We start from the raw sequence: 27,835 nt of genomic DNA, 5'->3' as shown, positions 1-27,835 counted from the left end.
CAAAATACAGTAGATGTTGGAAATATGAAATAAAACACATGCTAGAAGTGTTTGGCAGTTCAAGTACAACAGATATGATAGCAATAGTAATCAAAAAATCACTCGTCATGGTGCTGAATTTCCTGTCCAAACATTCCAAGTAATAGTTTCAGGGGTTACAGTAGAGATACTTAGCTAGATCAGGTATTCCCAACCTGAAGTCTGTGGACCTCTTACTGAATGACATTGGTCCATGGCATGAAAAGGTTGGGAACAGCTGACCTAGATGAACCACTGCAAGTATGAATCTCATGGCTCTAAACCATGGTCACATTTCCTTTGCATTATCTTCAAGTGGTCACAAACATTAATACAGAATTAATAGAAAATGCCATTTTATTGAAAATGAAATTCAAACTTAAATCAATGTTACAATCATGACAAAATGCCAGGTAAAATATCTTGTGGGTTTTGTGTTACATAAACCACTACCTTAGCATTATTCCCTTTTAAGATGTAGCAAAGTGATTCATAATCAATGATGGCAATGGCTTGGAAACACAATACATTTGTACAGTATACTCAGTGCAAAGCAATTATTAACTAACAGCAATAAAAAAGCTTGTATTTATATAAAAAGTAAAAAAAACTTAAAAGGCCGAAGTGCAAGTATACCATCGAAAACAAAATTGCAGAATGTTGTCTGTTTTACATAAACAAAAATATGAACAGATCAAAATGCATGCTCATAGAGCTTTTCTTCGTAGAGCTCAACTATCTGTCTGGTAGTTGCATTAGGAAGCTCGGATTTCCATTTTGTGTCTCACATCACAAACCATGAGAATACTAAATATGAACTGTGTGAAAAACTGTTTTTTTAAAAAAAAATACCTTTTTGTGTTCAACAGAGATTCTAGGGTCAGAGATAACGTAATTAAATCAGAGTTGGACAAGCTTCACCTTGTTCCCTTTTCAATCACTTTTGTTAAAACTTCCGTGTGCCTTTCAATGTGCTGAATCTTGAAGAATATTGTTCTCATAGCATTCAGCAATTATTTTAACAAATTTTAACATGGCTTTCACTGGAAGCAAATAAACATGCAATTTTTAACCAGAGTCTATTTTTGCCAACAGTTCTGGTCAGTTACATCAATGGTGCAATTATCAAATAGAAAAAACGCTCAACTTTTTTTTGACACAGTTATACCTATTGGCGTAAATTGCTATACTCAGTAAATCTTTCAGTTTACAGCTAGAATCAATGATTTTGCCACCATAACAACTGCTATCCAATTCTGGTATCTAGAGGAAATCGGATTCGTCTATTCACCAACACAAAACCAGATAAACTTTAATCTGGTGTTTTGATCTGCCCTGCTAGTCCTTCATTGAAACACTAATGAAATGGTAAAATATTGTTTCAAATTATGTAATTATTTGTCATCATCAACAGAAAAAGAAAAATGGAGAGATTAGTACTCTAATATTCAGTACTATTGCCAAAACTTATACTCAGTAAAAAAAATATCATTTTTGCAATTTTGGATCTAAATGTAACATTTCAATTTTGGAATATTAATTGTAATTGCATGTTCCAAATGGTGTGATTTGAAACTCTCTTCATTTTGTTTATTTGCTGTTCTATAATACCTTGAATTATCTAATACCACCACATAAACAGATCAAGTACTTGGCAATCTGATAATGTCAATTAACAAATGTATCTTTAAATCATCTCAGGTATCACATAACCCCTTAATAAACTGGGGTATAGATATATGGCAAATGACAAAAAGTTAAGAGAGGATTTGAGGAAAGCTCTTTTAATTGTTATTATGAAGGTCCCCGGTTACAGTGCCTGAAAGGATCGCGAGGCAGAAACTCTCACTGAACATAGGAGGAATCTTCATAAACATTTGATATACTGTAGCCTACAGGACAACTGACTGAGGCTCGAGAACAAGGTTAATTTGTGTGTCCCTCTGCATATTACATTTCTCTGATTCTCTGATAGTCCAAGTTAAAAGTTGGTACCATTGAGAACGAACTTATCAGAAACCCCAAAAAAATGTTCACATCTGCAGTGGAAAATCTGCTACTAATGAAAAAAATGATGTATACATTTTGCATGATGCCCAAAATGTATAGTGATTATTGCATAAGTCTGGTGGATACTGGATCTAGTTGGATGTGCTTTTGACTGTACAAAACCTTAAATTTTGTTCCAAAATTGCTGCCAGCAGCCCTACAATATCACATCCTAACAAAGAATGTTATTTAAAAAATCACTTTATATAAAAACACATATATAAATCTTTGAAAATCCACCTTAGCAATAAAAATTACATTAAACAAATAAAGTACCTTTTATTAAATAGGTAACAGCTTGCACTGGCAGTAGGATTTGATTGTTCAACCTTGAGTTGTGTAACCTGACACCTGCTTTTAGAAATGCTGCTGAAAACTATCGAACTCATTACCTGTACAGATATATAAATGTAGACTGGTGGTTTGCTTCAAGCTACCACTTGCAATAAATAATATCAATAAAGTTGTCCAGATTTAATGTAAATAGAACCTTGGGTCCACAAAAGCATGCTTCACACAAGAAAATGTTACAGTAAAAAAAAGCTTGCTATCTCTAAATATTGAAAAATATTTGACATTTATTTAATACATAAAATGGTCTCAGAATAGAACAAAGCATTTGAAACTAAGGAAGCATTAGGATAAGATATTGCATTAATGTACCTCTTGTATTTTGTGCTTTATAAGTTACAAAGACAGAGTACACATTTCCATGTGTAATCTTTTTAAGATTTATAGGTATGGCAATTTTAATGTATCAAGTACCTGGGTTACTTTAATATATGGTAGATTCCCCATACACAAAGCAGTTGTGTTAAAAGAAGTGAATCAACTTAAGTCTCACCTCAGCATGATAATAAAAGAAATAACATTCATGCCTCAGGATACCCCTTGTGCTTTATGACCAATGAAGCACTTCTGAAGTGCTTGTGAATCACAATGACTATGTTGTGTAATTTCTAGTAGTGCTTGAAAATAAACTTAGTTTTGCTTAAAGCTGTATCATTAATAAGTTTTAAGGTAGCTGTAACAGTATGAATTAAAGCAGACATTTAAGTATTAACTACACTTTAATAATAATAACGGATGGTCTGAAGTTAGTTTCTGTGCATCTGGACAATGCTTCTGAGTCTGAGAACTAGATTAATTACCTCAAAGGTAGCCCCTCTGTCAAAATAACCATGTAACAAATAACAAAATATTCTTTGTTAGAATATTAGCCACTATTCCATTACTTCTGATATCTAGGGCCTGCCATATTTTTTAACTCGAATCATTTATTCATTTTTATTTGTAGGTTTTTCTTTCTCATTGTTACCAGAGCCCGAGGAGGTAGGCTCTGGTGGGACACTGAGGAGTGTAGTACAGCAAAGGGTTCTGAGAACACAGGTCCATAATTTGTTAAAAGTGGCATCACAGGTAGATAGGGTTGTAAAGAAAGCTTTCAAATCATAGTACTGAGTACAGGAGATGGGATGTTATTTTGAAGTTGTATAAGACATTGGTGAGGCCTAATTTGGAGTATTGTGTGCAGTTTTTGGTCACCTACCTACAGGAAAGATGTAAACAAGGTTGAAAGAGTACAGAGAAAATTTACAAGGATGTTGCCAAGTCTGGGGGACCTGAGTTATAGGGAAGATTGAATAGGTTAGGACTGTATTCATTCGAATGCAGAAGATTGAAAGGAGATTTGACAGAGGCCTATAAAACAATTATGAAGGGAATAGATACGGTAAATGCAAGCATATTGTTTCCATTGAGGTTGGGTGGGACTACAACCAAAGGTCATGGGTTAAGAGTGAAAGGTGAGAAGTTTAAGGGGAACATGAGGGGAAATTTCTTCAGTCAGAATTTCATGACCATGTGGAATGAGCTGCCAACATAAGTGGTTGTGAGCTTGATTGCAACACTTAAGAGGAGTTTGGACAGGTACATGAATGGTAGGGATATGGAGGGCTCTGGCCCAGTGCAGGTCGATGGGTGTAGGCAGTTTAAATGGGTTGACATGGACCAGATGGGCTGAAAGGCTTTTTTCTGTGCTGTATGTCTCTATGAGTCACATATATTTAACTTACTCATTAACAATTATGCCTAAATACTGTATATGCAATTTTATATGGAGTGTATAAAACAACATTATTCTCTATGTTTTATCACTCTTTCTAAAAAGAGCATCGAATCACCTTCACTAACATGGACCAAGGAGGAAGATAAAAGAACATAAATAGTATTTTCTGCATTTTTGTTTTTGTTTTCATTGTTTAAAAGAAACAGTGACTCTAAAATCACAAATAAGAGAAAATCCACAGATGCTGGAAATCCAAGCAACACACACAAGATGCTGGAGGGATTCAGCGGGCCAGGTAGCAACCATGGGAAAGCAAAAGTCGATGTTATTGGCCGAGACCCTTCATCAGGACTCTAAAATCATGTATTTTTAGCTGTAGGCATTAAACTGTGAGATACGGTTTTAATTCCCTGATGGATGGTACTTTGAATTATGATTCCTTAGAAGCATTTAAGAGGGAATAATGTCATGATTTCAATTGCATTGAGGCTGTAAATTCAGTATTAAACTACAATAATTTGCATTGTTAGCACATTGATTTCTCAGCAAAATACTGGAAAATGTGAGTTAAATTTAGAGCAAATGCCAAAAGTACGTTCTTACACACATAGCCGAGGGGGCTTTGTGGGATAAGCTCCCACCATCAATTACATAACATGCATCTCAAATAGCCTCGGACAAATGAGTCCAGCTCCTGGCCTTCACGTATGATTTAGCGAAATGTGGCTGGAGGAACTATTTCAACTGACAGGAGAAGGGGCAAAGGTGGGTTACTGCTGCCTTAAAGCCAGTTGCTTTGGGCAGATGGGGCTCATCAGCAATGGTTGGCAGCTTATTTAGGGGAAGGAAAGTTCTGCTCTCAAACTTTCACTGCCTCGTGGGGAAATCCATTGGTAGTAAACCCTGAGGAAAAATCCAGAGATGGAGTACCTAAGGCAGTCCTACGTTGAGTTCAACACTGACTGGCAACTCCTGCGATACCACTGGTGCCAATCAGTATCAGTCTCTCCTGAGAGGGGGAGCCTTCTGCATAGGAAAGTGCTTGCCCTCCATATCATGCTGCTCTGGCTTATGTACTGGCTTGTAGTCAGGGTCAACCATGGATGTTGCATTCTATTGGCTGACTGTAGACAGCTAGGACGCAACAGTCATGGTCGACCTCAACCAATGGAAGGCTTCATTCTTATATTCATGAGAAGAGTTAGGCATATGTAACTGGGAATAGAGCTATTATACCCGAACATGTAGATATCCCTTTAATTAAACCCTCCAAACATAAGCTCTGTGAGGATATTTTAACTAATATATACTTTTCAATGCAATATCGCTGTTTGTTCCTCAAATAATTTTTCATTCTATAGCAAGATATATATATATATACTATACTCAATTGCCACCTTTAGGTAAATCTGTATACCTGCTCATTAATGCAATTATCTAATCATTCAATCATGTGGCAGCAACTCAATGCCTGCAGACATGGTCAAGAAGTTCAGTTGTTGTTCAGACCAAACATCAGAATGGGGAAGAAATGTGATCTAAGTGATTACGACCATAAAGTGATTGTTGGTGCCAGACAGGGTGGTTTGAGTATCTCAGAAACTGCTGATCTGGAATTTTCACACACAACAGTCTCCAGACTTTACAGAGATTGGTATGAAAACCAAAAAACGTCCAGTGAGCAGCAGTTCTGTGGGCGAAAATGCTTTGTTGATAAGAGAGGTCAGAGGAGAATGGCCAGACTGGTTTAAGTTGACAGGGAGACGAGAATAACTCTAAAAACTCACATTACAACAGTGATGTGCAGGAGAGTATCTCTGAATGCACAATATGTCGGACATTGAAGTGGATGGGCTATATCGGCAGAAGACCACTCCTGTACCTCTAAGCGTATGTTGATTTTAAGGGAAATCGACTGAAATGGAATAGGTGACAAATAAGTAAGTACTCTCAAAGCTACAGGCATGAACTACCAAGAATGTCCCAATTTCCACCCAAGCTTCCATCGTTAAGTATGCACAGATACTTAATTATTAAAATATTTTATGATTCTAATTCCATAGGAAAATACCATTTGATTAAAGTAACCCACTTGAGCTTGAATGTTATGATATTATTAACTATTGCCATTCTTCCTCAAGTACACAGACAACTACAGATACTATAGCATAATGATGCCAAAGTAGACATTATCATATTAATGTCTGTATGTCAACATCAAGGAATCATTCAATTAATGAGTAAACAATATTCAAATGAAACAATATAGTGGAATAAAATTGCTCCAAGTAAGATGGGATGAACCCTCCTTTGAAATTGAAAAGCAATTTTGTGGTACGTATAAAACCATTTCAAGATAACAGAAAGTCATCTTGAAATCTGTAGTAAACATTCAGTAAACAGAAATGCTTACATAAAGATCATAAAACCAACTTCTCTCTACTTGCATTTAACGGGTGTTCCTCAAGAAATGTATTAGAAAAAGAAAAATTCTGCCCCTTTATGCATAGTTAAACTAAATGCATACATTTATTTTTCATATACTTCTACTCTAATTGTGAGCCAATTTTCCTTACAAAAAAAAGAAACATTAAAGTGGGCAGTTGTATTTTCCAGGACTTTTCATCTTCAAGCTTAGAGTCCTTTTTTCAGCCACTTTTTTTTTTCTCCGCTACTTTCAACATCGTTTCAATAATTACTACAATTTGCACTCTGCCACTTCTTGGAAGGCCCATCTTTCTCAAAGAATGTTTCCTTTGCTGTGCAAATAGGACTTCTTCATGTACACTATTTGGACAAGATGTTAAGTTCATTCAGTTTGGGTGGGGTGTGGGGGGGGAGGGGCTTAAAATAGCCAAAGTCATGTGCATATGTTGAACAGTACAGCAATGTCCTGAGGTCTGTACTAGTTCTTTCTCTAAGCAGTCATATCATAAGGTTTTCTTCCAGTTAAAAACTGTACATTAGGCACTGTTTAAATAATTATGTTCTTTTCAAAGCTGTTGTTCTGTTTTCTTGTTGAATCTAAGAGTCAGTATGGTCTCCAAACAGATTCATCAATCCTTCCAGTGGAAGTCAAGACAGTGGGAGAATTGCTGTGACTACCATCAGCATCAACACCTTCATTTTGGTTGGGCAGGTTTGGATTGAGAAGTGTACTGCCAGTTGATGCGCTGGTGCAAGGTGGCAGCATTCTGGAGGGCGAGCGTTCTCCCCCTGCCACCATGGAGAATTGATAAGATCCAGATGAGGTGCCATAGTAGAGATAGGGCGCACTGCTGGTTTGGAAGTGTCCACTTTGGTTTGGGGATGAGCCAGGATAAGGCGGTGGCAAGTAAGTATGATAGTGTGTGGCTGCAGACATACCTAGAGACATGCCGGTTGTAACTGGAGTTGGTGTGTAGGTGAAGGTGGCTGGATAGTGCATTCGAGGATTGGAGAAACGGCTTTCTGTGAGCGAAGAAAGTCCAAAGGACCGAGGATCTGAGAAGGGACCAAGATCTGTTGCACCTGTAAAAGAAAAATAACAGAGAAGAGATATATCATACCTTACGAAACGTATGAAGAGGCAACCAAGCTTGATGACAAACATTACCGAAGCATGTTCATGTGCCCCAGTGTTGTTGTAATTTATTGATTTAGAGATACAGCACAGTACAGGCCTTTCCAGCCCAATGAGCTGCACCGTCCAGCAGCCCACCAATTTAACCCGAGCCTAATTATAGGCCTATTTACACTGAACTCACTAACCGGTACAGCTTTGGAGTGTGGGAGGAAACCGGATGAAATCCACATGGTCACAGTAGAAACTTCTTACAGACAGCATTGGATTTGAACTCTAAACTCTGACGATCTGGGATGTAGTAACATTGCCCTAACCGCGATATTACCCTGGCTCTCAATTGATTGTATCATTTACTTTGCTGACATTGAGAGAAAAGAACTCGTGAAAATTCTCCCTAATAATTACCAGATTTAACATAGTCACATTCGCATCGTTTGCATTCCTGTACTCTTGCAGTTGATTTCTGTACATTCTACTCTGTCTTATCACCCTGAGGATAAAGTACAATTTATTGAACTGGTGGCAACGTGCTAGTCATGGGACTTATTTGAATAATAAAATCTCCTTGTCAGTAGTTAAGAATTTTTTAAAGGTTTACATTACCACCCGCAATTCTGAGGATTATCATTTGATAAATTTACGATTAAATCAAATTTCCTAATCTTCAGTGCAGAGCTCACTACTGCATGGTTTTGCTGTTGCAGAGTATCTGGAGGATGACATTGTTGGTGACAAGTTAGGACTTAGAATGGACAAAATAATGAATTAATAAGGTATTAATCTTAATCTGTGGTTGAGATCAAGATTATACACAGTACAAACTTCAAATTATGATGTCACCTGACCTGAATTTCCTGTACTGAATTTATAATTTCCTCAATTGATCTTTTGTGTGCTTTATATCTGCATATTTTTTAAATTATTATGCAAATATATCATAAATGATATGAATGTTGTGAGTTCATATGTAATGGAGAAGAGTAGTAACAGATGTTATAATCATTCTACATTTTCATATTTCTCATACAAAGCTATTGTTGGTGCCACTAACATTTATGGAGCTAATATTATTATTCGCAATGCTGGGCGCGCATTGGTCAGATTTTGTGTATTGACAATGAATGAGGCTCAAATTCTTGAGCAGTAATATGTAATTCAATGAGAATATGTCTGATTAAATTCCAGGGCATTCGTGATTTACGCAGCGGTATGGACTTCTGAAAAAAACAAAAATCTATTTTTAAGAAGTAGCGTCTTCCTCATTGCACCCTGCTAAAAAATAATCCAATATTTGTATACAAATCTACCTTTTGTTCTTTATGGTAAATGCAAAATAAATGTAAAAGATTTACAACCTTGTTTATTAAATTGCAGGCACATTGATTCTGAACCAATGAAATGTCAAGTAGAAATCACAGATATATTAATTCTACTTCTGAACCTTTCTCTAATCAACTGGGGAGGAGTGCGACACAACAAGGAACATACAGAGTACCAGTGTACTTCATTCGAGGGGGAAGGATGAATCAGGTATCAATATAGCAAAACCTTTTCTAAGGGGAATCTGCTGGAATAAAATAAACAGTATTTGATGCCCACAGTTCTGGTTAAACAGAAGTTTGGTAAACATCTTAGAACTATTTTCAACTACATTTTTTCTGGATGGAGTACAGTTCTTTTTATACAGTAATTAATATAAATGATTTGCTGGAGCACATTCCTGAAGCAGTTTTAAAGGAAGTTTGCACATAAAACTGGATGGAATGCATCAGCATGTATTATTTTGTGCCTAAACAACAGTAGATATCTTAGGTATGAAATGCAATTCTTCCTTCAGTATGTCTGGTATGCCTATTCTCAGCATTCTTTCACTTAGGGGGTATGGGGTGTGACCAGTCATGCTTACTAACAGCCCTCCTACACACTGCCCTGTAATCAAACCTTCACTGGGATTAGGTGCCAACAGTTTTAACTTTAGGCGAAGAAGGGAGTCATACCAACTACTGAAATGAACTTTAGTATCATGTGTGCATTACCAGAAGCAGGAAGGGTGTTTGAGAGAAGAAATATGTTAACAACTCATGTCAGGCATGTTGTCTTTCACCTCACAACTTATCTGACACTTAATATGAGCTTTTCTGCCATGTCCTCTGCAACATGAACCAGTTTTAATATTCACTAAGGCTGCATGAACGCCAAAGTTCTCCAAACAGGGTTAACTCCAGAAGTAGTCATATGAGAACTTAAGTGTTTAGCAGCCCATCGAGCTATTACCTCATTTTAACTTTCACACCCCATAACTTTAAACATGCCAAAACTACCAACAGCACAAATCAATTTTGGCCTGTTCTTTCCCTAACACAGCTGATAGGACGGACTGCACTCTTTTCAAAGATAAAAGGACTATTGAGAAAAACTGCCATTTCTCTTTACAATGTATTACAGTTCTGAATTTTGTCCAAGTTTACATCCAAGGACGGTTTAACTCAGCCTTCTCAATTATCCAAAATGTAGTTTTAGCTTGCTACTTAACGTCAAATATACGCCATACTGCTGGTTTCCACATTATTTCAAAGAAGCTTCAATAACTAACCCTTTCACGTTTAATCAAGCTTTCAGTTCCTATGAGTACTTCAGGCTGGAGAAAATGACTGGTGTCTAGAGGGAATGAGGCAGCAACAGACTGAAAAAAACTACATAGTCAACAAATTCCCGACTGTGCTCTTTCCATTGATTTATTTCCTTTCAAATATTGAACTTCAAAGTTGACCAAGGGAGGTGCCCTGGAATTCTTAACACCTTTCCCTAAACCAGGGCTTCCCAACTGTGGTAAACTATGTATACCTGTCTGGACACGCCCCTCTGCTGACTGCTCCTGTGGCTCCTCCCACAGACCCCTGTATAAAGGCGATTGGGGCACTGCTCCTCCCTCAGTCTTTGACATGGTTGGGCTCCCTTTCTCGCTGTTAATAAAAGCCTATCGTTCACTTCCAGTCTCCTAGAGTTATTGATGGTGCATCACCAACCTAGTGTCCACGGACCCCTCGGTTAACAGTAGGGGTCCATGGCATAAAAAGGTTGGGATACCGTGCCCTGAACTCTGCCACAAGTGACAAACTAACTGCCATCAAAATAATGTTACAATTCCCCATATGAATGCCGCACATTACCTCCCCTCCCCCATTTAAGATGTCCCTAAAAGCCATCTCCTTGACCTATCTCTGAGTCACTTCTGCCAATATGTCTAATTTTTTTTAAATTTTGCTTGGTTATTTTATCCATGAGGTACCTTGGAACATCTCATTACATTGAAGATGTTACAGACACAGAAAGATAGCTGACTTTGCATAACTAGTATTGAAATTGTTCTGGGTCAGGCAGCTGACTTAAAATTCACAGGATGTACTTCTACTGAGATGCTGTAAAATCAGTCATGTAAGGAAAACTTTAATCAAGATTATTATGTCACACTGTAAAATGATTAGCAGATACATCAATATTAAAAAAATACTTTTGCAGTCGTTTTAAAATTCGTTCTTCAAAGAGCCATGTGTTCAAGAAGCCCACACAAGTTGTACCAAGCACTCACATGATCAGTATATTACTGCCCAGGACCTGTTTCTCAGATATATTCTCTGAAATGCTTCCAGTGAGTGCGTGAGTTGGGACCCCTTCAGAGGGAATAGAATGAATCGGAAAGGCATATGGAAACGTTTTCATTGAACTGTTTCCATGAAATTTTTAATGAGCCAAAGCCCTTAGATGTGGTTCAATGCCTTAAATTAGCAAAATAATAATGACAAATCCTCTTTCCCTTTCAATCCATATTCTGCTTTAAAAAAATTAAAAGGGTCTAATTGCTTGTATTTCAAACACAGAAAGACATTAAAACAAAACCTTTCTCCTAAAAATAGCAACAGTGTTTTCTTCGTATTTCATTCCAAATCAATAGTCTTTCACCCAGCCAGATTGTCTCCTGGAGGCACATAATGTAATTTTTCATCTGTATGCAGGTGAGAGAGTTCAAAACGTAATGATATGGCTGGCCAATCAAAACTGCTGTTATAAATTATTCATTTTGCCAAAACTGATCTGAAATGCCCCCAGAGCAAAACCCAATGTTAGAAAATGTCTTACAGAGGTGGAATTACAAATGATCCAAAATAATGCATTCTATCAGAGAATGATTCTATTCAGATCAATATATTTGCTTACTCAAATTTCTTTGCATTTATATTTTGGAGGAGCTGAGGACAATTTTAAGGAACAAATTCAAAAGGAATGAGTGGCTGGTTTCCTAGTAAAATGATAAGTAAGCTGTTCTAACTTGTAAGTTCCCACACTTGCGTTTAGGCAGTCATCAATTTGACATTCCAACATGACAAGGGATTGGAGAGTTTTATTGAAGTTCATTGTCTTTCCTTTCTGTTAGACCATAAGACGTATGAGTAGAATTGGGTCATTTGGCCCATTGACTCTGCTCCACCATTCCATCATGGCTGATCTATTGTCCCTCTCAACCTCATTCTCCTGCCTTCTCCTCATAACCTTTGACACCTTACTAATCAAGAGCCTGTCAAATGCTGCTTTAAATATACCCAATGGCTTAGCCATCACAGCCATCCATGGCAATTAATACAACAAATCCACCTTCCTCTGGCTAAAGGAATTCTTCTTCATCTCTGTTCGAAATGGGCCTCCCTCTATTCTGAGGCTGTTCCCTCTGCTCCCCACTACAGGAAGCATCCTCTCCAATTCCACTCCACCTAGGCCTCTCAATATTTTATAAGTCTCAATGAGGCTACCCACCCACCCCCGCAATTCTTCTTCTGTTGGTCAGTTGAGGAGTAATACTGACACAGAAAGATGTTCAAAAAGCCCACTTCACACTTGTCTGATCTGGAGGTCGAGATTTTAATGGTGGAGAAAAGCGAATGAGAGAGAACAAAATACATTCCCTGTCAGCAGTGGCCGAGCTAATTACCTCAGAAAGCCTTGGGTTTTGTTTGCAGAAAAAGCAAAGTCAAATTGCAGCTAAATTTCTACCAGTTCCTTTATAAGGACTGACTAATTTTACAATGTTGTCCTTCTTGATTACTACAATTATTTTGAAGTCTTAAAGTCAGAATAATGTTACCATATGTGAAAGGAAAATGTGCTGATATGATTTCCTTATTACTTTATATAGTTAGTTAAAAGCACACACACACTTCTGACTTCAAAGTATCCCCTTCAGCTTTCCTTGTCTGCAGCAGGGAGGGCAATCAGTTCTACAGCATGTGAAAGGAAGCTGAGCCACTCACGGGGTAGACAGTACCAAGCATTAATAAATCATTAATCCGTGAAGGCGGTGGGGGGGACATTTTGAAAAACGCCAGGTTAAACATTCATTTTATCTATTAAACGTATAAACACATGGTTTTTTTGGCCTAAAAAAGAATCATCAGCCCTACTAAAATGGGTTTGGTTATTCAGCAGACTGTGTGTTGCCTGTTGACTGGATTTTGATTTCTCACTTGCAGCCAAATGCTGATTGCCACCACTCCTATCTTTAAGAAATATTTAAATCTATTTGAGTGTGGCCTTCTGATCCACCCAAATGGGTTAAGTAGAGCAACCGGGATACAGATTGAAGGGCTACCTTCTGAATTGCTGGGAGGGTTCTCAGTAGAAGCGAACAGTTGTAAAATGAAGAGCAATGCTGGGGGAAACTCAGCGGGTCAGGCAGCATTGATGGACAGGAGTAAACAGTTGATGTTTTTGGCAAAGACCCATCATCAGGATTGGAAAGGAAGAGGGAGGAAGTTGAGAGGGGGAGGGGAGTACAAGCTGACGGGTGAGAGGTGAAGCCAGGTAAAGAAGAAGATAAGTGGATGGGGGAGGGGAGAAGCTGGGAGGTGATAGGTGGAAAAGGTAAAGGGCTGAAGAAGAAGGAATCTGATTGGAGAAGACAGTGAACTATGGGAGAAAGGGAAGGCGGAGGTATACCAGAGGAGTGGTGGGTAGGTTTTCTTTAGCGTGTCGCACCAGACAGTCAGCCATTCTTGTCTGGCGCGCGGTGTCAGGATTGGTCTCCTTTCGGATTAACCGGGTCACGATATGAATGTTCCTGACTCAACCCTTGTATTTTTAATGAGGCCAAGTGGCTAGCTCGGCACTCAACCCGGCACAGATGGGAAGCGTGCCCGGGGGTGGCCCGACTTGGATTTGAACTCAGGAGCCTTCGCTCAGGAGTCCGGCGCTGACGCCAGTGTGCCACCAGCTGGCCGGTGGGTAGGTAAGGAGAAGAGAAAAGGTAAGATGGGTGCCAGAATGGGAATATAAACAGAGAGAAGGGGAGAAGTTACTAGAAGTTAAAAAAACCGATGTTCATACTGACAGGCTGGAGGCTACCCAGATGGAGTTTGAGGTGTTGCCCCTCCACCCTGAATTTGGCCTTATCTTGGCAACAGAGGAAGCCTTAGACCAACATGCCAGAATGGGAATGGGAAATCGCATTGAAATGGGTAGCCAATGGGAAAGCCTGCCTTTTGTTATGGACAGATCGAAGATGCTCAAATACTACTATTGTGGGACCCAAAATGATGGACCATAACCATCCAGTAACTTTCAATGATGTTTAGATCCTCCAGTTTGCTAAGTTACTTAATGAAATCCAGGCTAGGCCAGAAGGGATTGGAGCGCAGCAATAATAACTCCCTTCCTGGCCATTATCCAGTCTGGGCAATAGGGTCACTGGCAGAGGATTGGGAGCAAGACAACTACCCACCATCAGAAAAATAAACTCCAGAAATTTTTATTTGTGATTCTAATACAGAATTAGTTGACTAAAAGAATGTAAAGCAATAACACTGTCAACAGCCTTGAGTATTTTAATTTCCTCTTTGCATTACATTTTCAATAGGATTTATTAAAACGAGTGTTTGTAAATGTCATTATAGATTCCTTACAACCAACATTAGATTAAAATATCAAGATTGAATTCTGTGAATAAATCAGATCATTGTTAATCTTGAAATGTATCATAGCTTTTTATCTGACAAACAGTAATGCACCAGTGGATACTTCAATTAACTTGGAAAATTGCTGAATTCTTGGCAGTTCAGTAGTTAATGCAAACAATTTTTTACTTTGAGCTGTGTGTCCATGCTTTTCTCTCCTTAACAAACACCCTCAGAAATCTGGACAAACATTAATCTTGTTCCATTTCAGTGTTTTAAGTATTCAGAAGACATTTAGTTCAAGAAGTCGCTACCTACTAGAATTCATATTAATGGTCTTGTCAGGTGACATTAAAAAAAACAAGGAGATGATGCAAGTTTAATGATTACCTTCAGCCTTTATTTCAGACAATAAGAGAAAGCATAATAAAGACTGTCTGGTTAGGACTTAAATAGATTTTACGGGAGGAGCAAATATTGCATGATTTTCATTGTTCTTAACCCTGCGCTCAGTTTTCTCTGATGGATGCCTATAAGTAAGAATAATGTTTATAAAATGTATCCAAGCAGACAATTAAAACTATTTCTCCGTTTAAAATAAAATAACAATTAACGTGTTGGCGATATATCCTCCTTTCATTGGGGTGAGGCGGGGGGGGGGGGGGGGGGTTGTAGGGAGGCAAGTGGGACTTCTGCCAAATATATCCTTTATGGATATCAGACAGTTTCATTGCTGGATTCCTGTCTATAAAAGGGATCCTGTAATATCCAGAGGAAGAAAATACCACAAGTGTTAGGCTTTCCTGACCAATTTCCAGTTGAAATAGGAAATGCCCACTGTCTCTGACAACTGGAGTATTGGTGTTTGCTGAAGTAATGCTCTGGTTGGTCCAATGGATTTTGTCTTAAAATTAATACTCTACCATGGATAATATTGGGACAATATTTGCCAATGAACTCTGTATATGGGAACTTGAAAGGACAAGGAAGTTACAGAAATTTTTTTTATCAATATTATGGCACAGATGTAAGTTGTAGCCATTGGGTATATCTAAAGCAGAGGTTGATAGATTCTTAATTGGTAAAGGTATCAAAGGTCATGGGGAGAAGGCCGGAGAAAGGAATAGGGAAAGAAAATAAATCAGCTATGATCAAATGGCCGAGCAGACCCAATGTACTAAATGGCCTAATTCAGCTCCTATGTCTCACTGCTTTATGAATGAAAAATAGTTACTTATCTTTTTTATGTTAAACCACACACTTGTTTATGCAAACAAACTTTTTGTCTTGGCCTTAACCAGGTTTAGCTGTGCATTTTTGTACTTTGCCAATGGAAAAATAAGTTGTGAATTTGCCTAGGGTTTTTTTTTGGTGGAATATGAAGAGAGTTTGGTGGAGTATGAACAGAAGTGTCATGAATCATTACTACATCAGATCTTCCTCTGATCTCTAATCTGAGTTATAACTATGATAGATATGTACAATGTCTGAAATACATCTTATGGAAATGTTTGTTTGATGATGAACTTCAATAAAAAAAATTACAAAAAACATAACATAAGATTGCTCTGAAAACTCAATACCAATATTACCACATTTTTGACCAAATAAAAAATTAAACTTGCAATTTAACATGTTGCATTTGATGCTTTTGTTGCAATCTCCTCAACCCTCGGGAACCAAACAATTTGCTTTACAGGACTCCTCCGTTCAATCTGCTTCCAATTGCCTGCAGTTATTATTCTCTATCCCACTCCCATTCTGACGTCTGACTATAGCCTCCTGCAGAATTCCAGTGATGATCAGTGTAAGTTTGAGGAACAGCCACTCACCTTCCATTTTGGCTTGATGCAATCTTTGAAACTCAATACTGTATCAACAGTTTCAGGCAACTTGCATTCTCTGTATGGATCAGAAATGGCCTGTCCTGCCGCAAGGTTATCCAACAGTAATACTAGCTCAACTTTTATCTCTGCACTGACTTAGCCTGATGTCTTGGGTGTATCCAACATTCCCCTGTTCCTTGCAACAGCTTTGACAGGTCCCCTTGTAGTTTTCTCTCTAACTGTTCTTATGTATCTGTAAACCACGTACCTTCATTCCTCCATAGCAACCCTAGCCCCATCCTATCAGAGATACCCATATTTGATTGCATCCATCCCTCCCCCACACTTCCTGCAACTTGAAGAAACTTCCTGTTTCTTTCCTCACTTTTTAGTCCTGACGAAGAACCTTTGACCTGAAAATCCAAGCAACACACACAAAAGGCTGAAGAAACTATGCAGGCTAGGCAGCATCTGTGGAAAAAAGAACATTTCAGGCCGATATCCTTCGGCAGTTTAGAGGCTACCCAGACGGAATATAAGGTGTTGTTTCTCCAACCTGAGTGTGTCCTCATTGCAACAGTAAAGGAGCCCATTGATTGACATATCAGAATGGGAATGGAAAGTGGGAACTTCCTCTGCTGTCGTGATGAGGCCACACTCAGGTTGGAGGAACAACCCCTTATTTTCTGTCTGGGTAGCCTCCAACCTGATGGCGTGAACATCGATTTCTCGAACTTCTGGTAATGACCTCACCCTCTCCTTCACCAGTTCCCATCCCCTTGCCCCTCTCTCATGATATCTCCTTGTCTGCCCATCGCCTCCCTCTGGTGCTCCTCCCTCTTTTTCTTTCTTCCATGGCCTTCTGTCCTCTCCTATCAGACTTCCCATTTCTTCAGCCCTGTATCTCTTTCACTAATAAACTTCTCAGCTCTTTATTTCATCCTCCCCCCTCCCAGTTTCACCTTGTGTTTCTCTCTCCCCTCCCTCACCTTTTAAATCTACTCCTCATCTTTATTTTCTCCAGTCCTGCTGAAGGTTTTTAGCCAGAAACATGGACTGTACTTTTTTCCATAGATGCTGTCTGGCCTGCTGAATTCCTTCAGCATTTTGTGTGCGTTATGTGGTAGGTAACATTTGTTTTACATAGGTACCAGGCAACAGAGATTCCTTGATATTTCCTTGTTACTTAATAAGTTTGCCATCACCACGATCCCATCTTCAATTTCCTGTGGAAATGTGGGGGGGGGGGGGGGGGGGTGTGTTGTGGTTGGAGGTGAGTCACCATTAACTTGCAGCTTAACTGAACCAGCCATGTAAATCTTTGGCTACCAGCGCAGGTTAAAGGCTGGGTTGTCCTGCTGTGAGTAACTCAACTCCTGACAACCCCAAACCTTTCTACAGGCGCATGGTGGAATATTCTCATATTGGAACATGGTGACCTGCAGTCCCCTCCAAGTCACACCATCCTGTCTCAGAGATACTCCTCTAAAAGACATTTTGAATAAGTGCATGGATAAAGGGACTTAGGAAGATACAGGAAGAATGAACTTGCTTGGTAGGCATCACGGTTAGCATGAATCTGTTGGGCAGAGGGCCCTGCTTCCTTGACAAATTACTCTATAATACTGTTCCTTCAATGGTACTATGTCTAAATCTTGGAACTTCCCACCTAACAGCTTCAGAACTGTTGTACTTTCTGAAGTATGACAACAGTGCTTGTGAAATATGGCTAATTACTACCTTCTCAGGTGCAGTTAGGGATAGGAAATAAGCACTGGTCTTGATAGTATTAGAAATTGTGCTGGAAATTAAATAAATAAAATGTAATATAAACTTTGTGCCACTGTGTGTCTTTCTATGTGTGAAGGGCAGAGCACGTGGCGATGACTGGAGCACTGAGTGTGTGTCACTGTGTGTCGCCATACAGGAAAAATATAGCTGGCATCCTGTACGCTCAATCCTGAGTTATACGTGTTCCAATTTTCGGTTAAAGCAAAATAAAACTTTTTGCTTTGTGGTACATTAAAAACGTTATTCCTGGCTGCCTTTAGTCCAGGTGTACTCTACAAAGAAAAACAGATTGTGGGAATAAAACCAGGCTGACTCATATTGTACCTGAGGATGTTGCTTTATATAGAAGCTATATTCTGGGATTATGATAAAGAACATTTAAACTGCCTGAAGGCAAATTAAATGTTGATGCAATAAATGCTGCAACAACATATGTCTCCTGTATGTTGTTACCTATTAACATATTATGCAAAGTTATGCAGCCCTTAGTTAACTAATGATTATGTCTCAATGAAGCTGGCACTATGCCAGTGATATTTCCTCACACTTAAACACCACCACACAAAAACAAATATTTTACCTGGGGCTGGAAGAATAAAGCAGAAAATATAAACTAACATTAAATCAAACTATTATATACAACTTATTTCTGTAATAAATTTAAAATGATGAGGTAATTATGAATATCTGAAGTTCTGATCTCTTGTCTCTTTAATTGCTGAAGCTTGGATTGCTGTCCTCACTCTACTATGCTATACACAATCACTGGCCTGCTTGTTAGGTGCCTTATGTACATAATACAGAGGCCTTCGAGTATATGTTCATGGTCTTCTGCTGCTGTAGGCCATCTGCTTTAAGGTTTGTCAGCTTGAACCAGTCCGGTCATTCTCCTCCTCTCAGAAACAAAGTGTTTCCACCAACAGACCCGCTCTATTCTCTGTAGAGACTGTTGAGCGTGAAAATCCCAAGGGATCAGCAGTTTCTGAGATTCTCAACCCAGCCCACCTGGAACTAGCAATCACTCCACGGTCAAAGTCACATTCCTTCCCCCATTCTGATGTTTGATCTGAACCACAACTGAAAAGCTTGAGGATATATGTGTGCTTTTATACATTGAATTGCTGCCACATGATTGGTGCATTAGATATTTGCATTAATGAGCAGGTGCACAGGTGTACCTAATAAACTGGCAGACACATATGTTTATTTCGCTCATCTTTGTTGCTTTCAGTTTTTTCCCAGCTGTGTTGTTTTAGATCATAGTTTCTAGGTGCTTTGTGTATGTGGGATTTCTGTGGACCACTATTCCTTCCCTGTTGTTGAGTGCCATCGACTCATGGCGACCCTGTGGATACGGACGCTATGTCCATAGGGTTTTTGCAGCAAGATACGGATGTAGATTCCCAGGACTTTCTTCTGCACAGATTCTGCAGCTGCCCAGGTGGGGACCCGGACGGATTCGAACTCAGAACCATCCACCTCGAAATCCAGTGCTCTGATGCCACTACACCACTGGCCAGCCCAACTAATTCCTTCTCTACTAATCTGTAAATACGTGTCAAGTAAACTGACACTGACTTCTGTAATATCCCCATCAAATGGATTATGATTTTATCCGGGATAAAACAGCGGATTTCACAATTGTTCAAGTGGACCTATTTTAATTCTAGAAGAGACTTGAGACACCCAATAGGAAGCCTATTGAAGATTCAAATCAAAATGCTGCATATCTGATTTTAAGATATTACTGAGCCAAACAAATTAAATCTGTTCTAAATATAACATGACTTTCACATGCAACAGCTGTAGTGGGTTAATTTTTCTCTCATCTGCTTTAATTTCAATAGGAAATATGTAAAAATGCTTTTCATCTCATACTCCAAATCAATTCTATCTACAAATTCAGTTTGGATCCCTTCATCCTATCCCATGTGTTGAAATAGACTGAATTATAATCAAAGGATTAATCTCTTTGCAAAAGTAAAGGTTGTTATTTTGTTGCAATGAAAAATATCCTCCAGTTAAAAGAATGTTTATTTGTTTTTTTTTCTATAGCAATAGACAATATTTTTATAGAAAATGTGATAAAAATCCCTCAGATATTTTCATTGGCTTGAAGATGTGTCATGTTTATGCAGAGAACATCCTGTCAGCTGAACCTTTCCAATCAAATCCAATCAATAAACTAAATACACAAAATCAGTTCTGACAAAAGGTCATAGACCTTAAATTTTAGGAAAAATATAACTGTCAATTGTTGTTCCAAGTAGAGAGATGTCAGTAGTATGTGTTTTGCAGTGATTTCTGATATGGCACTTTGATAGTAATAGCTTCTGAAACCATTTCTCAGTTAAACTACATCCAAGATATATTTAGTTTTAATTTGTTGATTTGAAGCTTTTCAAAGTGAGGCTTATTTGGGTGCCTAACCTAGAAATTCTCACATTGTTTCAATGCTTTTTAGGGAATGAATGTAACAGAGTCACTTCCTACAACCACCATCCTGAACTGAGAACAGACGACCCACCTTAAGATCTTTCACGTGTCCTACTCTAAAGAACTTAAGAATTAGTTGCTCACATCTGTTTGTCATCTGGATTTCTGCATGTGAACTGTGTTAAGACAGATCTGGCTAAGAAAGTTAACTACTTGATCTCATAGGTTTGCCTTTGCCACCCTAGAACAGATGATTCAGAGGGGCTCAAAGTCAACTTTCTCCTCTGTTGCAGGGCTTTGAGTATAGGCAAACATCTTTGTTCCTCCCTATCTCAGGAGATGGGCAACTCAAATATGCCACTGTGTTCTGAATTATGATTTCAAGTCCACTTTCTGTCGGTTCACTCCTTAGCAGAGACCTTTGAGTTCCAGTAATATTCTCTTTTTCTTCATTGTCAGAACATGTTCTGATTTATAATTTTATTAAGAAGTTTCACCTCAAGGGCTGATGCCTATAGTAATTCAACCAATGTAATTTTGTTTTAGATAGAAAGATCAGCCAGTTATGGAATATCCACCAACCCTGCCTGTTCCCAACCTTGCTTACTTGAATCAACGCCCCATCTTCCACTCCTATCAGATTCCATCACCTGCAGCCCTTTAATGCCTTCACCTATTGCCTCTCAGCCTCTGTCGCTACTTCCAGTCTCTCATCCTCCATGTGTCTATCACACCTCCTCACCTGGATATACCTATCACTTTCTGGCTCTTGACCAGTCACTTCCCTCCACCTTTTTGTATACATAGGTTTACCCCCCTTCTATCGTTCAATACAGATGATGGACTTCAAATCAAAACATTGAATGTCCAACTCCTTCCGTTGTTGCTGCCCGATTCACTGAATTCCTCCAGTATGTTTTTAGTGTTATGTTATAGAATATGTCTGGGTATGTAAAATAAGAGAATTTGAATGCTTCCTTAATCCCATTCCTGTACTCATCCTAGTCCTCAGAATCTCCACTCAGCTCAATACTATGAATAAACTTACAAAAGAGTCCCCAAGTGTCCTTTTTTCAGTTACAGGAACACAACTCAGTGTGAATACAAGTCGCAGTTGTTTCAGAGTTGGAATGGAAATTAAAAAATTAAAGTTAATCTACTGAGAAACAGGCTTATTTAGTAAGAAGTTTGCCACTTGTCCGAAGGAGTTTTGTGAATCATAAATTGCAGAGAAATGCAATAAATATATCATAAATTGCAGAGGTTGTTCTGCTCTTTTCTACATGTTGATTATTATAAAAAGGCTGTGCAATATGTTATTAGTTTAGTCCTATTCTATAAGCTTACTATATTCGTCAAGCAGCTGAGTCCCTTCAATATGTTGAACAGCAGGTGATTTGTGTAATATGTTACCTAGGGGAAAAAATAATTGCTTTGCAGGAACTACTTCATAAACAAGGAAAAATACAGTTGCAAGCAGAAAATAGTTTAGATTTTCAACGTCTGTTCCCTTGGAGAAAAGTAAATCCAACATGGTCATATACGTATTAACCATTACACTGCCAGCAACTCGGAGAACTTTAATCTCGGTAAACTGAGTATTTTCTGGATGAAAAAAAAGGCAGCTGTTGCTGACTTAGAAAATGGAAAACAGTAAACAGAACCAAGAGAGATATAGAATGATTAGAGGGTAATTAAAGAAACAAGAAGTAACGTGAAGAGGGTGTATGTTGTCGCAGGAAAGCAGCAACCATCATCAAGGTACCCCACCACCCAGGTCATACATTCTTCTCACTACTGCCATCTGGAAGAAAGTACAGGAGTCTCAGGACTCACACCACCGTGACTTGGAACAGTTATTATCCCTCAACCATCAGGCTCTTTGAACCAGAGGGGATAACTTCACTCACCCCATCACTGAAATATTCCCACAACCTATAGACTCACTTTCAAAGACTCTTCATCGTATGTTCTTGATATTTATTGATTATTTATTTATTTGTACTTGCACAGTTTGTTGTCTTTTTGCACATTTGTTGTCCACACTGTTGGTGCAATCATTCATTGATTCTATTATGGTTATTGGATTTATTGAGTATGCTTGCAAGAAAATGAATCAGGATTGTATATGGTGACATATATGTACTTTGATAATAAATTTATTTTGAACTTTGAAATAGCTGGAAGAGCAAGATTAAGGAGAATCCGAAAGCATTTTATAAGCATGCCTCACTACAGGAAGAATGTGGAACCATAGAAAGGGTGCAGAGGAGATTTACAAGGATGTTGCCTGGATTGGGGAGCATACCTTATGAGAATAGGTTGAGTGAACTCGGCCTTTTCTCCTTGGAGTGATGGAGGATGAGAGGTGACCTGACAGAGGTGTATAAGATGATGAGAGGCATTGATCATGTGGATAGTCAGAGGCTTTTTCCTCTTAGGACTGAAGTGGCTAGCACGAGAGGGCACAGTTTTAATGTGCTTGGAAGTAGTACAGAGGAGATGTCAGGGGTAAGTTTTTTTATGCAGAGAGGTGGTGAGTGCATGGAGTGGGCTGCCAGTGATGGTGGTGGAGGCGGATACGATAGGGTCTTTTAAGAGACTCCTGGATAGTACTTGGAACTTAGAAAAATAGAGAGCTGTGGGTAACGCTAGGTAATTTCTAAGGTAAGGACATGATTGGCACAGCATTGTGGGCCGAAGGGCCTGTATTGTGCTGTAGGTTTTCTATGTTTCTATGAAGGGCGCGAGAGTAGCCAGGGTATAAGAGGATCCAATGAAGAACCAAAGAGGCAACCTCAACCTGGATGTAGATGAGATCTTAAATTAATATTCTCATTTGTATCGACCAAGTGGAAGGAAATTGTAATTGGAGAACTCTTTGAGGAGGAGGTTGGAGGTAGAATTCTAAAACAAATTACCAACAACAAAGGAATTATGAATTATCCTTGTGAGCTGAAAGATGAATGAATCCCCACAGCCTGCTAAAATATATCCCAGGCTGCTATGGAAAGCAAGGAAGGAGATCACAGGGGCTCTGGCAGAAAGTTTCAGATCTTCTTTGGCCACAGAAGAGGTACAAATGAATGGAGTTCAACAAATGAGCTACCTTTATTCAAGGAAGACAGCAGGGATAAGTTACCGAGTCGAACAATAGTAAGAAAGAAATTATTGAAAAAAATGTATAAGGTACAAAATTAATTTGCACTGGAGAGTTAGGGATTAACCCTGGACAGTCAGCATAACTTTGTACAGTTCTTTTTTTTGGGGGAGGGGGCATGGAGGTTACTAAGTGTCAATGGGGATAGTGTGGTTTTTGTTACGTGGATTTTAGTTGGCTCTTTAACAAGGTCCTGCATGGGAGATGGTAAAATCCCATGGGATTCAAGGTGTGAAATTGCCATGGTGGTAAGAGGTCAAGAGCTAGTTTTCCAACAGGTTCTATACATTAAAAATCTGATGTGAGTATGATTTTTAAGTTTGCAGATTACATAGAGATTGGTGATATCGTGGATAGCAAAGAGTTTAGTCTTTGGCTACAGAATGCTATTGATTGGTTGGGAAGATGGGTAGAGAAATGCAGATGGAATTTAATCATCAGAAATGTGAGGTGATGTATTTTGGAGGACAAATAAGGATAAGGATAAGGATAATGAATGGCCGAACTCTAGGAAGTTCTGAGGGACAGAGGGACTTTGGAGTACATGCCCAAGGATCTCAGAAAGCAGCACCACAGGCAGATAGCACGATTGAGACGACTTGCTCCATTAGCAAGGGGCACAGAATGTGAGAGTAGGGAATGTATGATGCATATTAGTTAGCCCAAAGCTGGAATATTGTGTTCATTTCACAACACTACAGGAAGGATGAGATTGCAATGGAGTTGTGGTTGGGGAGAGGATGTGCAATGTGTTAGAAAGAGACTAACCCAGATATTGCCTAGGATAGTTCCTTTCATTTATGAAAAGAGATTGGATAAGGAGACTTTGAATAAGCCAGATTTGTTTTTGATTGGAGCAGAGAATGGTGAAGGGGCTCAGGATTAAGGTATACAAGATTATCAGGTACACTGATAGGCCAATAAATGGGAAACATTTCCCCTTACTTATAAACAGATGGCATAATTTTAAGATGGGGTAGGAGATTGCGAGGGAATTTGAGGACGCATTGTCTTTCTGCCCGGAGGGTGGTTGAAATCTTGCTGCTCAGCCGGAAGTGCTGGTGGTGGAGGCAGAGGCTCTTGGAGCATAAATAAAATGGAGCACGTGAAATGTCATGCTATTAAAGGCTATAGTCTGAGTGCTGGGAAATTAATTTATTATAGATAAATACCTGTTGGTTGGCACGGAGAGAGTGAGCTGAAGCTGTATATCTGAGCTGTATATCTCTATGATTCTTAAAGACATTTAAGGGAAAATTTGAAATCTTAAATAGTATCTACTGCTTTATTACAACTTACAACTTTTGTGTCAGATTAATCCAAACTCCTCAATTCCTACACACACCCTCAGTCCACCCACAAAGACACTTGTTGCTTTCCTAAAGTTAAATTCTTGTCTATTTCCCTTCACCCAAACAGTCCTTGTTCATTTGAGAACCTTTACATTGTGTTGGTCCTGACGATTCAGTTGTGGGTAACCCAGTCCCATCTTCATTCACTAAGCCCATGTCCACATTAAGCTTGAAGTATTGAAAAATAATCAGGAAGTAACTTTTTGCTTCTCAGCTCGGGATGACTTTAAATATTATTTGAACCATGATCTCGAAATTCCATACTAAAGGGCAGAGATTCATTGAAGTTCTTTGTAGCCCTGCATCTCCTAAATTCGCATATGTCATGCATTTTCTTTTGTCACCAGGCAGTGAGCAGAAGTCGTAAAGACAAAAGATTCTGCAGATGCCGTAAATTTAGAGAAACACGCACAAATGCTGGAGGAGCTCAGAAAGAGCCGAAGTTTCAGGCTGACACCCTTCATCAGGACCGAAAGTAAGGAGGCAGAAGTTAGAATAAGGACGTGAGGGAGAAGAAGGAGAAAGTGGGGGGCGGGGTTACAAATTACTGGAGGTTGGAGAAATCGATGTTTATGCCATCAGGTTGGTGGCTGCCCAGGTGGAATATGAGATGTTGCTCTTCCAGCCTGAGTTTGGCCTCATCTTGGCAACAGAGGAGACTGTGGACAGGAATGTCAGAATGCGAGTGGAAAACTGAACAGGAAGCTGATGACATGAACATTGGTTTCTCTAAGTCCTGGTCATTTCTGCCCCTCACTCCCTGCTCATTCTCCTCCTCCTTGTCACCTGCTTATCCTGGCTCCTGGCCCCTTCCTTTCCAGAACTGATGAAGCGTCTCTGCCTGAAACGTCAACCATTGAGCAAACAGTGTTCAGTGTTATGCAACAGCACATTGCATAATTGTGAGTGTCGTGCAACTGAAATTCTGCAGGTGTCATAATCTTAGAAATCTTTTAACTGCGCCAGTTAATACAAAGAATTTTGCACAACACACACCTTTCTAGGAATAGCAAAGCAATTACTAGCCCCAAAAGGTAACAAAGGCTGAACTGAACATTGCCTGAAAGTGGGTGCAAGGATCACTTCATCTGAATAACTTTTTGAGCAAATGTAAACAGCATATATAACATGTGAATTCTATGCCTTTATATAGCGGACACTAAGAAGGACAGATTGGTTATTGGGGGTGAAGCATTCCAGCATGAGTCCCTCTTAAGTTCAGCCACTTCATCACTGCTCTGCCCTCCGCCATGGAGATAATTCACTTATGAATCCATGGGCTCAGCATAATTCACTGTTTCTCAGATCATGAAGGAATCTGCGTCTGAAGGGAGCAGAACTTAGTGCATTTAGGTATGTGATAGTTTGTCTGAGTGCCAGATAATGACAGCACCAACCATGGACAATCTAACCACTTGCCTCTGACATTCTGACTTTATCTTTGCTGAGTACAAATCACACAACTGTTAACAGAACAAATCTCTTCCACAATGTTGCTCCTAGAGTAGGTTAGAGACCAGGTATTCTGTAGTGAGTGAATTATTTCCTGATTCCCTAAATTTCTTCTTGGGAGTGCATCTCTGCAATTCTCAACTCCAGTGAGCTGTGGAGGTACTTGAAGTATCTACAATGGGGATAGACAAATTTCTGGAAGTTTTGAGGCTTGAAATAGATTGACCATGATCATATTGAATGGTGAGCAGGTTCAAGGAGGCTGATGACCTACTCCTTCTCTTATTCACCTGTTCTTCCATTGAAGAGTCATACGTTAAGTGAATGCTGGAATACTAACAATTTGCTTTAATGTGTTCCGTCTCAATAACATTCAAGACTACTAAAAGGTAAGTATTCACTTACAAGGGAGTAGTGTGGGAGTTTCATTAATGTCTAAGGTGAGTGCTGTGTAGAGTTAGTCACTTACTGGAACTAGAATTGGAACTGGTTTATTACTGTCACATTTACAGTAAAACCATGTTTTGCACACTGTTCACACAGATCAATTCTTTAGATATTGCACTGAGACAGTTCAAGGTAAAACAGTAATAGAATACAGAATAGAGACACAATCTAACAGCGTGAATATTAATTTCTCTAACTTCTAATAACCAGTCCCTCCTCGCCACCGCCTCCATAACCCCTTATCCTTGTGGCGCCATTAGCCCTCCTCTTTCCCTCCCCCTGCCTTTGCAACCTGCCCACCATCTTCACCTTCTTCCCTCTAGTTGCTCACTTCCTTCACTTTATTCCATCGTCCCCTGTTCCCTCCTATCAGATTCCTTCATCTTCAGCACTTTGCCTTCCCCACCAATCAGCTTCCAGCTTCTCACATTATTCTCCTCCCTCCTGCCTTTCCCCCTCACTGGGTTTCACCTATTGCCCGCCTGCTTCTGTTCCCCCACACTCCTCTACCCTTTTAATTCTGGCATCTGACACCTTCCTTTCCAATCTTGACGAAGGGTCTTGGACTGAAGCGTCGACTGTTCTTTGCCCTCCATACATGCCGCCTGACCCACTGTGCCCCTGCTGAACACAGAATAAAGTGCTTCTGCTGCAGAAGAAATGCTGTGTTGATAGACAGTGCAAGATCATAATGAGGTGGACGGAGGTCAAGCCAACATATGAAGGTATT

At 39.3% G+C, this 27,835-nt stretch overlaps 1 protein-coding gene across 2 annotated transcripts in view; it reads right to left on the bottom strand.

Annotated features, from left to right (window-relative positions):
- Positions 1-371: 371 nt before the first annotated feature.
- LOC140733623 (runt-related transcription factor 2-like) overlaps positions 372-27,835 on the bottom strand; it is a 165,985-nt gene continuing 138,521 nt past the window's right edge. For both annotated transcript variants that reach the window (XM_073057202.1, XM_073057203.1), the window contains one exon: positions 372-7,645. In XM_073057202.1, the coding sequence (XP_072913303.1) occupies positions 7,167-7,645 (479 nt within the window). In that variant the 3' untranslated portion in view covers positions 372-7,166. The remainder of the gene's footprint in view (positions 7,646-27,835) is intronic.

Source organism: Hemitrygon akajei, chromosome 9 (genome assembly GCF_048418815.1).
Source record: "Hemitrygon akajei chromosome 9, sHemAka1.3, whole genome shotgun sequence".
Taxonomy (NCBI): domain Eukaryota; kingdom Metazoa; phylum Chordata; class Chondrichthyes; order Myliobatiformes; family Dasyatidae; genus Hemitrygon; species Hemitrygon akajei.
Note: the sequence above shows the minus strand (reverse complement) of the source record. Positions and strands in the feature narration are given on the sequence as shown.